The sequence below is a fragment of the Ursus maritimus genome, unplaced genomic scaffold (assembly GCF_017311325.1).
Source record: "Ursus maritimus isolate PB19 unplaced genomic scaffold, ASM1731132v1 scaffold_28, whole genome shotgun sequence".
In the NCBI taxonomy this organism is placed as follows: Eukaryota; Metazoa; Chordata; class Mammalia; order Carnivora; family Ursidae; genus Ursus; species Ursus maritimus.
The window spans coordinates 14,540,465-14,557,868 of NW_024425341.1; the positions used below are offsets into that span (position 1 = coordinate 14,540,465).

The window sequence follows — 17,404 nt, forward strand, 5'->3', positions numbered from 1 at the left end:
GTTCCTGTTTCAACTACCAATGGCACAGTACAGACACAGATGATAAATTAGTATTAAATACATAATGGTAAATACAGTTTCAGTAGACTTGAAGGAAAAAAGAGCAGGAATAAAATGATGACAGAGATAGCCTGCCATGTTGAGTTAGGTAGTTAGGTAATTTCAGTAAAAGATCATAAGCAATGGTTTAGCATGAAGAGGAATTAACAAAGGAAAAAAAAAAAGGCATATAAAAAAGAAGGTCAGAAGGTCAAAAAGACACACACACACACACACACACACACACACACACACACACAAGGGATCCAGACCTTACAGAAAAGGAAGAACAGATCATACCAGGTTAATGTCCTAAAAATATCCTTGAAGAGGACTAAAAAAATTTCTGCCCCACTTCTAGAAATGATGTTAAAAAAGAAAACACTAATAAAAAAAACCAAACCCACTATTTTCTAACCAAGGACAAAAATTGTAAAAACACTTTTATTTGATAATTTGATATAAACGGCTTTCATTTACTTGCGTCTCATTTTGTAAGCATAAAACAGAAAACCTTATATTTTGTATCAAAGATATCACTATTACGTGTTCTTTTAAATTATGCTTATTTAGCTGAGTCTGAGAACATTAAATACTTTGAAATTATCTCCAAAAGCTACCATTTTGCCTAAAAGTAGAGGAACAAGTTTAAACAGATGCCACTTTAAAAAAATTATAAAATGTTAAATATTAATCTTAAAATCAGTGAAATTTACCCCAACAAGAAAAAATAAAAGTCAATCAAACAGAGACCAATTTAAATACAACTTGGAAAAAATAAAGTATAAGCCAAATTACATATGAAATGTATATATACCATATTGGAATTTTTCATCATGGATCTGCCTTTTTAAAAATCTTATATTTTAAAAGTTTAAAGATTTTACCTAATATTTACATAGAATATTTCTATTAACTTAGAAACATTTAGTCAATTTTAAACTTGCTCTGCTACCAAATTTTGGTTGGGGTTATGTATATTTTAACTGAATAATCCCAACTACAAAAGTTATTGAGGAGAATAAATAAGTTTAATAATTTCATTTCAAAGTAAAAATGTACTGATCTACTTTCTCTATGTACATGTGATCCTGCAGGAATTATGGAAACACAGATGGTTCCAGAGGGAGTCCCTACTGGGTGACATTCCTTATCCATACTTTGCAAAAATGCCTTCTCTTTACCTTCCCAAGTGAGTAAGTATATGGCTCTAAATTAAATACTGGAAAGAAGTAAGATCAAATAAGGAAGTAGAAAGACTATGGTAGGAATATTTGATGTACAAATCAGAGAACTCAGTCAATGCTGCCTCTATCCTGTATTGACTGACTAGACTTCATGAACATGGAAGAAAAGCAATGATCTTGGTCAAATTAGTACTTACTAAAGATTCTCTGTTGTCTTTAATTTCCAAAAAACTAAAGCCCCTTTCAAATTAACTACTGTGTACTTGGTTCTCTCCTGGCCTATAAAAGCGGAGTTAAGTTGCTAACATTTATATTCATTCCTGTCAAAATTCATCTTCTTAGTTCTGGCTTATGTCAATTTATAATCCTCCCATCTGTAGTTCAGACTTCAAGCTAACCTTAAAGCTACCTAATTTTAAAGAGTTTACTAAATAACATTCTGGGTTTTTACCGTTTAAGAAGCAAATTTTTAAAAGGAACTTTAATCCTTGTTAGTCACATTTGGGTGGGGGCGTGGGGGGTGGGGGGCACTGATCCCAGGACCCCAGGGATCATGACCTGAGCAGAAGGCAGGGAGGGGCTTAACCAAATGAGCCACCCAGAAGCCCCTTGTTAGTCACATTTATTTCCAAAACTCTGATACTCAAATTATAAAGAATTCTGAACTATTTCTTAAACACAATTATCTTCAGATTTTTCACTAATCCAAAAATGAATTCCCAACAATTTTGCAATTAGTAGAGTTTATTACTGCTTAGTAACTTTTGCATCCATATAATTAACATTTCAAACTAATACTCAGAAGCTCTGAGCTGAGGGAGGCAGGAAGGGACTATAGTCAAATATAAAGAAAGGGAAAATGAGAAAATGGAAATAAAAATACCTAGGGATTATAACATGCCAAGCAGATGGCGCATGGAATAGGAATCCAAAAGGGAAGTGAAGAATATATTCACCTTTCAAACACTATTTTCACTTAAACTTTTTGAATCACCTCCAACAAGTACATTTTTAGTTTATAGATAGAAAAAATAACTTAGACATGAACTCCAAAACTGCACAGAGGTAACAGTCCAATTTCAGAAAACTGTCTTCCTCTCCTCTAGTCAGATGAGGTTCCTCCAATAATTTTTCATGGATCCAAATTTATTTTTGTAGCTGAAAAGTACCTTAGATAATATGTACTCCATTTTTTTTTTTTTCATGTGAAAGGTGAGGAACTATAAGCCCAGACAAAATAAAGCTGTGATTTATCCAATATCACAGGGCAAGTCAGGTTCCTAAGGTGAAGGCTGGTGTTTACCACACCATACTGCCTGCCCCAAAATTGTGTGCTTACATAGTTTTAAATACAAAAGTCTAAGATACCATGTCTAAGGAAACATAGTCTGGTCTGGGAGACAAAGTCAGCCCGCATGAAATAACTAGAAATGATGAAAATAATAGCAAAAAAAAAGAGTAGGTGATATTTTAAAAAGCTTAATGAAGTCTCTAAAAGCTGCAAGTGAATGTGCAGGAAAGAGGAGTATGGGAAAATAATGAGGGCACGGGTGGAAGGCTTCTTTTTAAAAAAGCATGCAAAGTGTCATCATGTCTATAAAATATTCCATAAAATGGATTCTGTCCTTGTAAGTAGCTGGAGAATATCAACCACTTCCTTTCAAGCTGCAACTCACAAGGCTGCTTAAGCTCTGAATCTCAACTTTTTTCCTACTCTCCTAACAGAATATGACATTTTGAAAGGATGATAAGTAGGGAATGAAGGTGAGGTGGGGAGAACATAGTTCTGCACAGCAGAGGAAAAATAAAGTCAGTTGGTGAGAATGAGGAGTTTTTTCAAATAATCAAATAATATTATGAGTAGAGTACTGATAGAACTACCCCTAGGATGGCCCTAAGAATCAAAAGATTAAAGAGAATCAATTGGAATAAACTCCAAGAAGAAAGTTCAATAGTGAGCAATATTCATTTATAAGGCTATTATTCAAGGAAACTGAGAAACAGAAAAATGGTTTTTAAAAGTAAATATATCACCTTAGAAAAAAAAACTGAAAGATTTTTCTGTTTGTCACTCACTGTTCAGAAGACTTAAAGAGAACAGTAAGTTCCAAAGAATATTTATCGTGTCTCACACTTTCTCTTCTCCAATGCTACTAGTTTCAAAAATAATCAGCTAGTTAATTTACTCTTCTGTTGTATTGGGCACCTTTTGCTTTAATATTTCATAGTAAGATCATCTTAGCTGATTTCAAACTGTATCCTCAAATTCTTATGGGAGCCAAGAAAAAAAAAAATGCCAAAATACTTAGAGGTTTTGTCATTTTTAAACAGCCAAAAAAAAAAAGTGCATAACAAAATAAAAACAGTCCTAGTTAATATAAGCTACTAATAAAACAAAAGAAATTAGTCTAATCTATATTTATTTTTTTAAAAGATTTTATTTATTTATTTGACAGAGAGAGAGACAGCCATCGAGAGAGAGAACACAAGAAGGGGGGAGTGGGAGAGGAAGAAGCAGGCTCCCAGAGGGGGAGCTTGATGCGGGGCTCCATCCTAGAACGCTGGGATCAAGCCCTGAGCCAAAGACGCTTAAGGACTGAGCCACCCAGGCGCCCCTAATCTACATTTATTAAAATAGTATTTGACTCCTGCCAAATGGATATGAGCACTTTCTTATAAATGCTTTTATTGAAACTTGTTTTAAGTGTAAATACACAAAGAGTTGTCTTTAAACCTTTCCTGAGTGCTTTATGCAAATCATGGAAAATTTAGAGTAAACACTGGAGGAAAAAAACCAGCAGAAACATTACCAAGCAACATTTTTTTTTTTGCTTAAGTATTTAAAAAAAAAAAAAAAAAGAATGGAAGGGGTTTCCAATAAAATATAAACCACAAATGAAAAAAAAAAAAGCACTATAAAAATACTGCATTCTTAGAAAGACAGGAAAGCTAACAGCTTACTCCATTTTCTTTTTCTTTAATGAATGACTGCAAGAATTAAGACAAAATTTAAAAGTACCATGTTCATCCATGAATACAAATATCAAGAAACAAAAGGCAACTAATGGTTAAGGTTTAAGAAAGTTCTATTTTGAGTTCTCAACAGCAAAAAAAAGAAAATGGATTAAGTCCTTTGTTAATGCAAATTAAATACTGCTGCCACATATAATCCATGGAAAGGAGTATAGGAAAACAGAGAAGAATAAATAAAAACACTAAGGGAGACCATTTTACTAAGGCAAATTACAGTATAATTATCCGTGTTAATAGCATATATATTTAAGAGTAATAGTAACAACAGAAAGGCAAATAAGGAAGAGGAAATGTGAACAAAAGAGGTGCTCATACAGAGACTTCCCAAATTAATATTGTGAAATATACCTTTGAGGGAAATCCACGTTTTCGGCTATATTTCCTATTAGGCCTCAGTTCCCTGTCATTCTGAGGAGTTCTGTCACCTTTCCCTTTTGGACTTGTGGTAACGTCAATGTCTGAAACCTGTTCTTGTGAAGCTGAATTCCCTAGTTTGTCCTCAATGCACGGCCGAATTCTCAGACTAAAAGATGCCTCCTTTATTAAATAGTGTAGCATATTAATTTCTTAATACAAACTCCTGTTTAACATACAAGCCAGCCTCGTGAATAAATACAAAAAATTTACCAATTCATCTCTTTCAAAATCAATCCACCCTCCCCCCAAGTGGCAATAACTTAAGACTTAAATCTCTGTAGACTAGACTAATGCTTACTATAATCAAATATCATATAATAGGCAATTTCCAAACTATATAACAACTGGAGCATATTTTAACATTTATTCTGCTGTTATTAATATCAACTTTGTCATTTTATGTTACGAAAAATATTCTCATCACAGTGAACGCTATATACGCTAGTATATAAATAAAAATAATTAACTATACCATTTCCTGCCCCTCCCCAACAGAATTCCTTTACCCATATTCCCCAACTCCTCCATTTCTGCAAGAATGAAATGTGAGGAAAAACATTATTCCCAGCACCACTGTAATCAGAAAAACAATTTCCCCACAACAGACTCTATTTTCAACAGTTGTCTGCATCAAGCCCTCTGAATATCTATCTCCTGGTGAAAACAATGTAGGAGAAAAATTCAAATTTCCTCTTCAAATTTCTAGGAAGGGCAGGGAACAGAAAGGAGGCAGGTAAGAAACTATGCAGGTCAACACTAAATGGAAACAAACCCTCAAATTTCTCATGCTGAGTGGTATTTTGGAACATATCTCAGAAACAAAAGATGGACATACATGGTTATATTCCATAAGAAAAGCTTTACTGGTAACAGGTTTTCAAGTTTACTAATGCATGGTTATAAGTGCACCTGTTCAAAATGCTTAAAAGCATACTAGTTTTGAAGCACACTACCTCCTATGAACTAAGTTTATTTTACAAAGCTTTCCTCAAAATTCTTTAAATTTCTGATTATTTTTCCAAAAGACAGTATTTTGATAAATTTCATTTTGCAGAGTTAGAAATTTTATTTTTCTCACCATGAATAAATCATAATGTAAATGATACCCTGGTTCCAATTCCGTTTCAGTCGTCTGGTTTTGCTATAGTTCAAAGCTAGCCCGAAGTATAAAAAATCCTAGTAGCCTTCAAATGAGTCCTCAATACCAAAATCTTGGGAGATTTTTCCAAGAGACAATATACTTAGTAATGATATTTTGTACTTCTAGCTCTTATACTCATGATAAATTTTAACTTTCCCAATGCTTCTTGAAATGAGTGAAGCTGTGCTTAATGAAACCAATAGAAAAACTGTGTTTCTGCAAGCATATCACAAATCAGATTTTTAAATCAACCATGAAAAGTGTTTAATGTAAGTAAAACTTTTATACTTCCATGTTTTAAAACAATATATACAGCATTAACAATTTGAGGGTTTCTTCCCTGAAATATACTTTTCATTAAGGAATGCCTATAAAAAATATCATCTTGAAAAATGGGAGGAAAGTTTAAATCTTCATTTCCAGCACTTTTAATTACCAAAAAGCCGCTTACCGTGGTATCTGAAGCCTCAGACTGCACATCTATGTTTAGCGATGTGCTCTCAGCTACAGAACCAGATCCCACAGCTGAATCTATAGTCCGAACATCCTCCTCCTCATTTTCTCTAGCCTGAAATATTTTAGTGGTATAAATCATACAACTATTAAAAAGGGCAATAAAATGTTATAATGGATGGCACGATTTTTTGAAAATATATAATTCCTCTGGGGTGGAATCAGAATGTCATCAGCATATGTACACTAATATACCAGAAAAATAACTCAACACATTATTTAAAAGGTCCAAAACTTACAAGGATTTTTTGGAGAAATTTCATATATGACTTTTCTTGTTCTTTAAGGTGATCTATTAGATGTGTAAGGCGCTCAACATTAGCAGATCTTTCATTTTTCTCTACAAGATCTTCCCGCATGGAACTAGCTTTAGTAATGTAATCACGAATCTGAACAAGCCTGCTTACAATCTGCATGAAAAACATTTGGGGGAAAAAAAAGCATGAAAATAAACAGTATGTAAAAGTGAGCATAATGAATTCCATAGCAACACTTCTACATATTTTTTTTTTAAAGATTTTATTTATTTATTCGACAGAGAGAGAGACAGCCAGCGAGAGAGGGAACACAGCAGGGGGAGTGGGAGAGGAAGAAGCAGGCTCATAGCGGAGGAGCCTGATGTGGGGCTCGATCCCAGAACGCTGGGATCACGCCCTGAGCCGAAGGCAGACGCTTAACCACTGTGCCACCCAGGCGCCCCGACTTCTACATATTTTTTATTTCAAATATAGTAACCAAAGAGTTACCTAGGTTTATCATTTGAATTCATACATGCAAAAGTTCTGAATCAAATTTAGAATTTAACCGAAACATAACTGGCAATACTAACAACTCCAATTACTGTGAATTTAAAAATTCAAAATTAGGGGCGCCTGGGTGGCTCGGCCATTAAGCGTCTGCCTTTGACTCAGGTCATGATCCCAGGGTCCTGGGATCGAGCCCCGCATCGGACTCCCTGCTTGGCGGGAAGCCTGCTTCTACCTCTCCCACTCCCCTTGCTTGTGTTCCCTCTCTCGCTGTTTCTCTCTGTCAAATAAATAAATAAAATCTTAAAAAAATAATAAAAATTAAAAAAATTTAAAAAAATTAAAAAATTCAAAATTAGTTTTAATTTACGTTACCTGAAAAATTTAACTCACAAAACTGCATGCCTTTAAACTATTATTTATGTAAAGTTTTTCTAATGTTTATATATTATTGCCTTTTAAGTAAAAGTAATATACTTTTGAAAGTACTTTTCAAAAGAACTATATAACCATTTAAAAAAATTCTTACAATCTACTAATCCCATTGTTTCAAACTCCTCTTTACTAAAAAATTGGCACACAGCCTTTGGCAGGTAAACAGAAGCCTTAATTTACAATATTCCATTTCTACAATCATTTTGGGTAAAAAGAAATTTACACTATATTGAATAAATCTGAGAGATTAATAAGGAGAGTCCAGAAGTACTTGGCTAAAAGTCCTATGTGCATAACCCAGTAAAACTTTCTTAATCTCAATATTTCTACTTTGGAGCTCATGAAAGCAAAGAGCAAAAGAAACATTTTTCACCTGGCTGCTCTCCATTGCAGGCTCTCCTCTTCCATCTTCTTCAGAGACTTGACAGTTTTGCAAAAGGTCATTACTTAAAGCAGACGCAAACAACTCTTTACATTGGGCTGATCCAGTCATTTCTCTCTTTGGAGGACTTATAGCAGCGTCTTTGCCCTTGTTAGTATTAATCTGCATAGGCAAGAAGTTGAAGGGCTTTCGGTTTTCACTAAGCTGACGTTTGTTGTTAGCAGCTGTTGCTCTACCTTGAGAATCACTTCCAATGCTTCTCTACATATGAAAAAGAAACCAAATCCCACAAACATTAATTTTACAATTAAAAAAAAATTCCAATGTTCTTGATCAGTTTTACCATATTAATTAAGTATACATAAACAGCTCTGTCCATAAGATTCAAATCTACAAAAGTCTTTTACTAAAATATCAAAATTTGATCAATGCCTCCTTATTCCTCATTTTGTCAGACATAATTCAACTGATGAATATGAGCAAGATCAGTATAAATGAAGTACTAGGACTACAAACCCTATTTATAACTCACATTGCTAATCATACTTGTTCACCGAATTCTGTATGGGCTTTGGAACCAATGAGTAGATCTTAATTAATATAAACATCAGCATTAGGATGGGTCTAGATGAAACACTGCCTGAAAAGTGCTCAGCTCAGTGCCTGGTATATAGTAAACGTTCAGTAATTATAAACAGATGACTAAATGACATGTGATCACCACCATCAACACACCAGACTTGAACATACCTTTATGCATATTTGGTAAACTATTTATCTCTCTAAAGCACTGATGTGACAATAAAACATTTGTTAAGAGTTCATTACTTTTAGTTCCAAATTTTACTTCAGTGATTATAATACCAACCAGAGTTTTATTTTAAACTTGAGGTAATCCAGAACATCCACACTTAGCCAATGATAAATATTCTAAACTGGATCCTCCCTTTTGCTTAATAGCAATCTTATTCAGTTATGAGCATGTAAAATTTAGTTTCATGATGAAATGACTTACATGAGTCATAGAGTATTAGTAATAAAGTCACAAAACACCTGTCCTTAGCAAGTTCAGAAATAAAGTCTTTGCTGCCCTCCAAAGAACGTAATACCACCACCACTAAATTCTTTCCATATACACAAGAACTAAGAAAAAGGAAATAAAGAGCTCACTTTTTATTCTTAAGACAAATTATTTAACCCATTCTAAATATTTCCCATAGTTATAACTTGATTTTTAAAATAATTCACAAACCTGATCTAAATCACTGAAGTTTATCCGCTGTTTAAGTTTCTCTAATTCTGCCTGCTCTGGAACAGACATCTGAGTCACATATCTACTGTGTGGAAATGAATGTGGAGTCTTTGTTCTTCGCCTTCCAACTCCTGGTGATGACTCCGGAGAAATATCATTAGCTACTCTTTTATCACTTTCCACACCAAACTTTTTCTTATTCTTTTCTGATGATTTATTTGCTTTCTTCTGTTGGCCACCCCAATCCTTTAAAAAAGTAAAGGCAAAAGTTAATCTGCCTCTATCAAACCAGGAAAGTAATTTGATATGCTTAAAAATTTTTAGTCAGCCTTAAAGTTAAAAATGACAAAACATTTTTCACATAAACATACAGCCTTAGAGAAAATTATTTACTTCTACTAATGTGTTCCCCCATGCCATTACATCTAGCCTAAATTTCATAGACAGTCCTTCAGAAAATAGATTACTTTCCATCATAGATCTTTAAACAAACATAAATGCCAAACTCCAACCCTAGAGTCAGTCTGAATATTTTCAAAAGCATTTTTAAAAATGGTTCCCTACCATTTATAAGTTGGATAGTAAAACAAATTATAGATACCTTTACTGGCCTCCTTTAAAATCAGTGTGTATAAGACAGATCCGGAATCAACCTAGATTCTAAAGTAATTATTGTTATCTGAAGAAATGTTCACTGTGTGACCCAGGCAATTTACTTAACTTCCGATAGTCTCAGTTTCCTAATCTCTAAAATAGTGTCACCTTTAAAATATGATTAAAAATAACATTCATGAAACATCTAGCACAGTGCCTAGGATATAGTAAGCAATAAACATAACTATTCTTACTTTTCACAGGCAATAATGTACTACATGATAAGACCTGACATGAAATGACAAAAATGATTCATGTTTTAATGTGAAAATATTTTCATTTACTTAGTTATACCCACATAACCAAAGTCATTCAACAAAAAGGTCTATAAAGTCCTACCTTAATCATATTGGAAGAATCATTTAGCTGTTTTTTTTTTTTTAAAGATTTTATTTATTTATTTGACAGAGAGAGAGAGACAGCCAGCGAGAGAGGAAACACAAGCAGGGGGATGGGAGAGGAAGAAGCAGGCTCCCAGGGAGCCCGATGCAGGGCTTGATCCCAGGACCCTGGGATAACGCCTTGAACTGAAGGCAGAGGGGCAACGACTGAGCCACCCAGGCACCCCAAGAATCATTTAGTTTTACTACAGTAAAACCTTTTGGGATATTCTCCTCATTTATAACACAACTCCCTTCTCTACGAACTGTCCCTCCACCCCAATCCATACCCTACCCCTTCCTGGCCACAGATGATTGGAAAAGAGATGCATATCTAATCCAAACTGGGATAATCATATTTTAAAATTTCAAATCAGAACTAAAAGATAACTACTCAGTATATAATTGAGGCGATAACTGAAAGCTTTAGAATAAAGGGTCAGCCACGTATTACATGAACCAGAGGAGAGCGAAAGCTGGTCTGTGAAAAGAAAGTTGTGTTAAGCAAAGGCACTCAGAAGCAAAGAGTCAGGGCAATGAAAAAGCAATTCTTGACAATTTTCTAGTTCCTTTTTCTAGTCCCCTCCTAAAACCCAGCTATAGTGTTTTAATGTGTTTAACTTGTTTTCCATAAAACATCTTTATACACTTCTAATAAATCTTTTTGGCTTAAGATAATTCAGGTTGATATCTGTTACCTGCAAACAAGACTCTCTTCAAATAATGTAACAAATAGCCCAGGGTCATTTAATGTCTTGCCCAGCAAGAAAAAAATGTGTTTACAAAGAGTCTCAGCGAATTTGATTTGGCTAAGTCAGGGGAAAGTTTCATTTTATCATTAGTAGTTAATGATACACCATCAATAATAAGTTATCATACCATATTGTTGAGTCGGTCATCAACACCCTCATTGCTCCAGTTTGGTAAATCCTGATCATTCACACCTTCTTCAAAAGGACCTCCTCCTGTGGCCATCCTGGTTTTACCAATTAATTTTCTGCAAAACAAGTGAAAACTAACATTTTTAACACATAAAAACAAACTCCTAATTTTTAAATCATTCCATGAAGCTTAGTGACATAAAAGAATCTCAGAAAAGTTGATTTTATGAAATACAAAGAGGTAGTGTCAACCACCCATCATAGACAAATTGATTTAGCTGCCATACACATATTATAATTAACATGAGTTAAGTAGCTGGAGTGATGGGAAGGGGAAGGAAAATTTCAAAAAATCCAATATGTGTACTGACCTGCATGCTTTCAGGCTATTTTATTTAATTAATTGAACACAGTCCTAAAAGGCAGAGCAATGAGGCAGGAAAAAAGTTATTAATGTCTGGAACCAAAACTGCTCTTAGGAAAAAAAACTAATATTCCCAAAGACCTGGGAATTTGTTTTGTGTCAAAGTTTCAAAGAGGGTAGAAATGCTCTGCATGGAGAAAAGTTTGGTTTTAGCAGGAATGTAGTGGTAAGCAAGATAAAAAGACAGAGAGAGAAGCAGGCCTAGGTGGGTGAATGGGCAATAAAAGCCAATACAGCGGCTTAAAACATTTAAGAAGCATGATGCCTATTGCTTTACTTTAAATTATATTGCTGCTACCTCACAGTTTTCCCTAAATCTTGACTAGTCTACCAAAGTTGCAAATTCTCCCCACTAAAAAAAAAAAAATGAGGATTTTGTGAATATCCAGGAAGGTACTGAATTTCATACCTGGGTCAAAGAGATGAGAAAAGAAAGAGCAATGGCAGAAGCAGACGTTCAGAAATAGAGATGATCAGCAGAAAATGAGATTTCTACATAACCTTGTGGAGGACTCTGGCTTTCCACTGGGTGTGGAACTGCGCAAGTTGGAGAAGGACTGAGCGAAAGAGATGGGTAGATAACTTTATCTAGAATTCAAGGGGCAGAGAAAGCCATTAGACAGTAGGGTTATAATAGGTTTCTGATTTTACAAATAACACTAACATTAAAAGAAGTTAATTTCTCCAAGGTCACTCAGCTAAAAATGTCAAAAAGGAATACATATCCGAGTTACTTTGACTGTAAAATCCCAACTTATCTCATTCACTAGAGCAAAAAATTAAAAGCATTATCATCCATGACAAAGTAGGAATTATTGCAGAGATGTTTTAATGCTAGAATATCTATTAGAATAATATATTAATAGATTACAGAGAAGTTAAATTTTATCATCTCAAAAAATGGTGATAAAATTCAACACTAAATTTGAAAAAATCTTAAAAAGTACAAATGCACTGATACTTCCTTACAGTTACATGTACTGTTATACTATTTGTTATTTTTTATCAATGAACACACATTACTTTAATAATTTTCCAAGGAGTTGAAAGAAGTATATACTTTAAACCAATAGCCAACAATATTAAAATAAGAAATAAAGAACATCCCTATTAAAATAAAGACCAAAACAAGAATGTCACACATCAGTTATTTAGCATTGTTTTTAAAATTCTACAAAATGGAAAAACATGAAACAGAAATATTAACACTGAGAATACAAAAGGTGATATTCTTTAAAATATGCATTAAAAAACAAAGAACTTCAAAGTATCACCAACAACCACACAGAAAATATACTAGAGAAAAATGATGCCACTTATAATAGTGACAAAAAAAGAAAACATCTAGGAATAATGTAGATTTTGCCCTAAGTAAAGAAGCACCAGTGAACTATAAAACAATGTAAGAGAAAATTTTCTAAGTAGAAAAACAAACTATCTTCCCTCATGGGAGGACAAATTTTATAAACATACCATTTTTTTCCCTAAATATAGACTTAATGAATTCCCAACGGGATTCTTCTTAGAACCTGACAAAACAAGTCAGTATAAAAAACTTAAATATCTGGGGCACCTGAGTGGCTCGGTCAGTTGATCTTGGGATCAAGCCCCATGTCAGGCTCCCTGCTCAGCAGGGGAGTCTACTTCTCTCTCTCCCACTCCCCCCCCAAGCTTGTGCTCTCCCTCTAATAAGTAAAATATTTATAAAAAATTTAAATATCTGAAAAATAAAAGCAAAAGTAGCAATAGAGGTTAGGCGAGTAGAAAACTAGTCCCAAGAGATATTCAATCATATTGAGTACCTATATGATTAAATACCACCCCCCACAAAATCCTGAAATATACCCAAAAGAAAAATGTAATGAGGAAAATTAATCAATCACAGCTGACCTCTATTTTGTTTACTATATGCCAGGCACCATGCCAAATATTTTGCAGGCATTCTACCATTTAATCCTCACAAAAATACTATGATGTATGATGATATAGGATTATTCACTTGAAGGGACAATTTGTTAATAATTTTGAAAAAGATTATTTAGAGATTTAACAGCATTTCTCAACTAGAATCCTTCATCTCAATACAGAACACAGCAAAATGTTCTGAGTAACAATATTTTCAATTCTCCCAAGGATGGTACATGCCCAGTACCATTTCAGACATAGAAGAGGAATTAATTCACAGTAAACAATAGATGCCTTAGAGCTTAATTCTCTCCCAATTGAAAAAGACTGCCTTGTACCATAACACCAAGATAGTAACTAGATTAAAAACAGATCAGGAAGATTAAAAAAAAATCAAACAACAGACAGACAAGCAGGAAAACAGGATGGGCTTTAAACATCGAGATCTTACAAATATGGAATGCAGAAATAAAAGGGAAAAAGTTTAACAGATTTTATTCACATAAAAGTAAATCCCAAGTTTATGGAGAATAAATAGTAAATGACAAATCAGGAGGAAAATCTGAAAGAAATATGAAGTATACACTCAATATATTTACTATATAAAGAATTTATGGGGAAAAACAAGAAAAATAAAACACTAAAAACCCAAGAAAAGTAAGTATAAACAGGTTATTTAAAAAGAAGTCCATAAACATAAAATGATAAAAATGTTAATAAAGTTCAGCAGCAAATTAAAATGAGGGACTATTAAATTTACTATATTACACATATTTCCTAATTCTGATGACAGCAAAGGGAAACTGGAACTCTCAGTCACTATGGTGAAAGCATAAACTGGCATAACCTTTCTGGAAAGCATTTTGGCAATACCATATCAAGAACTGGGAAATTGAGTTTTGACCCAGTAATTCTCTCCCTCCAGAGCTAATACAAGAAACGAGGGAATGGGGAACTATAATGCAGGAAATAGTTCATTATGTTACAACTGTGATAAACTGAAAACAAACTAAATGTTAAACCACAGGCTGGATGCTATTAGGAAAGAGTACCCTCCCAAACATATATAATTATGAAGGCTGAACGATGATATTGCCCGTGTTTATAATATCGAATATAAAAGAGGAAAAAAAGCAATACGAAAACTTGCACATAGATTAAAAAAAACTAAGAGGGGCGCCTGGGCGGCTCAGCTGTTAAGCGTCTGCCTTCGACTCAGGGCTCAGGTCATGACCCCAGACCAAGCCCACATCGTGCTCCCAGCTCGGTGGGAGCCTGCTTCTCCTTCTCATACTCCCCTTGCTTGTGTTCCCTCTTTTCGCTGTCTCTGTCAAATAAATAAATAAAATCTTAAAAAAAAAAAAAAACAACTAAGAACATATACTAAAGTGCTTGCATAAAAGCAACTGTTGGTTGTGGGGGTACTAATGTGATCATTTTTCTCATCTTCTCATATACTTTTAGCAATACCTTGCATTGTTTTTTACACTAGAAATATATTTAAGAACTTTACAAAATAACTGATACCCACAGAGAGGTATGTCCAATGAGCTGAAATGACATTTAGACGAATCATTTTGCACCTATTTCCTAGATGTACCAATATAATTTATAATACTAAAGAACAGGTGCTCCAAAAACTACATATGCAGTAGAGGCAATACCATCTTCAGAAGTACTAGAAGCTAACTGTAAAACATAAATTAGAATGGAAAAGTTATGAAGGTATTCAAGTAAAAACTCTTACATACCAATTTTTTCCTAAAATAGTGTATGCTATGCTTTCTATTAGTAGAGTAATAAAATTTACTTTAAGATAAATTAAAAATATATTTGGAGAGATAATGTTTTACATTTTATTTTTATATTATGATGAATTCCCTCTAAAATGAAGAGCTTCTTCTAAGAACCTATTTAAAGGCTACATGACTTTGAACACTATTAAGGTAAGTTTTTAAAACAATTTAAAAACTAAATATTAAAATTAGTTTGGGAAAAATAGGTCCAATTTAAAAAAATCTTTTTAAAGACCACTTACTATATAAAGTCTATTGAATTCACAGAATAAACAACTTTGTCTATACAACATTGTGATGAGATAAACACTCATATGAGAATAGAATATTTAATAACTTAATAATGATATCAAATGTGTTTAAAAGGTACATTCCTATACAACTATTACTATGAAGCTAAAGAAATAATTGCATGTTGATCAATTCTCAACATAGTAATAGCTGATTTATCTAAGAAGGTAAAAATCTCCCCCTATAAAATGTAGAAAACACAGGCAAGTATTTTCCTCTTCCACCTCCAAGTCACCTTTAGAAACAGGTGCCTGCCTTCTAAATTTTATTCTGTAGACACATTGTTATTATTCATAGTTTTTATTATTATTATTTTAAACTATTATATGGAAAGACTTCTAATAATAAAATACTAGGTATATAGAGAAGACGACCAATTTAAGTAGGCTTCCAATAGAGTTGGTGACTATTACAACATGGAAGATGAGCCAGTGAGAAAGCTGTTCAAGGATAAGTCCTAGGTTTTGAGCTTTAACAACTGGGTGTATGGTGACTGGAAAAGGAACAGATTTTTATTGAGAAAAGATGATGAGTTCAGTTTTAGCAATGCTGGGTTTGCCGTGCACTCTAGGCTGGAGAGAGATTTGCTAGTCATTTGCTCAGGAAAGTACATGAAGTGGCACAGAAGGGACGGGGAGAAGAGGAAGAGAATGAGACTGAGACTGGACCAACACGGACATTTAAGAGACAGGAAAAGAACACTGAAAAAAGCAGAAAAAGACAGAAGGGAAACCAGGAGAGTGTGCTGGAAAAGGCAGAAGTGTTTAAAGGAGGATATCAGTAAGAATGCCAAATGTTACTTTATCACATTAAAAAAGTACTAAGAAGTGTCCACTAGGATTCAGCAACAGGGAGGTTACTGATAACCTTAGTACGAGCAATTACAGCAGGGTGGGGAGGGTCAATCCCGTAACTGGAATGCATTTATTGATGGGGAAAGGTAAAAATAAAAGAAGTCATCATTAGGTAATTTTTTCAAGGAATTAGTCTATGAAGGGAAGCAGGCAGAGATGGGCATGAGAAAAGTTTTGTTAAAAGCATGTTTAAAATTTGTTGGCCAAGAGGTAGTAGAGGAAGATTTTGAAGAGGCAGAAAAGAGAGGAGATAGTGTGTGGTCTCCGAAAAAGCGGTGGTAAGAAAAGTGACGAGCTTTAGACAAAAGAACATCTTTCGTTGAACAAAGGGAAAGGAGGGAAGGATGGAAGTAGATAGAGGCTAGTTAGCAGATCTGTGGGTAAGAAGCTGAGGGGGTCTGTCAGTGATGTGAAGTAGAAAGGACTGATCCTTAAACGTGAGGGTGAGACAGCAGTGTCTGAGAGATGTGAGAAGAGTAAAGGAGAATGACTGTGGACAGCACTGAGGACTCAGGTGAGAGCAGAGAACGTTCACAGATATCACGAATCTACAATGTGAATTTTTCCCCAGCAGTGCTCATCAGCCCTGGTAGAATACTCCACTGAATCCATCCAAGGTGGGGGATTTTGCCAGGCAGGTTTAATAGAAAGACAATAAGATGGAGAAGCTGAAGCCACTGGAAAACAATCAGCACAAGTCATGGATGATGGTATGGGAAGAACAGGGATAAAAGTAAAATTCTTCTACTTTAAACAAGCACTTTTACCCATGCTATGACCTACTAAACTAAGTTGAAACTAATCAAAAGTTTCATTTAGCTGTTTTTGACAGCCCTATCTGGCTCCCTTATCTCGCAAAGATACAAAATGCAAAAATACTATGGCAATTTATAAACTTTCTGTGACTGATCTTTCTGAAGAAAACCCTGTCACAGGATTCTTACCATAGAAAAGTATTTATACACACACACAATTACAGTATTAACTGCCACAGAAATAACCTATGACTCACCAAGGTTAATCTCTGAAATAACTAAGAAAAAACTAATCAAGAAAAAGTACTATTTTTCTAAA

At 34.1% G+C, this 17,404-nt stretch overlaps 1 protein-coding gene across 10 annotated transcripts in view; it reads right to left on the reverse strand.

The window, feature by feature from the left end:
• Positions 1–17,404, reverse strand: part of PCM1 (pericentriolar material 1) — an 80,878-nt gene that overhangs the window by 57,459 nt on the left and 6,015 nt on the right. For 5 of the 10 annotated variants that reach the window (XM_040643304.1, XM_040643302.1, XM_040643297.1 and 2 more), the window contains exons 4-8: positions 11,059–11,176; positions 9,146–9,391; positions 7,885–8,154; positions 6,570–6,740; positions 6,269–6,385 (exon numbers count right to left, since the gene is read on the reverse strand). In XM_040643304.1, coding sequence (XP_040499238.1) covers positions 6,269–6,385; positions 6,570–6,740; positions 7,885–8,154; positions 9,146–9,391; positions 11,059–11,154 — 900 coding nt within the window. In that variant the 5' untranslated portion in view covers positions 11,155–11,176. Of the gene's footprint in view, positions 1–6,268; positions 6,386–6,569; positions 6,741–7,884; positions 8,155–9,145; positions 9,392–11,058; positions 11,177–11,431; positions 11,941–11,985; positions 12,073–17,404 lie in introns of those variants that run through there. The other 5 variants (XM_040643305.1, XM_040643306.1, XM_040643300.1 and 2 more) reach the window with 4 other exon arrangements.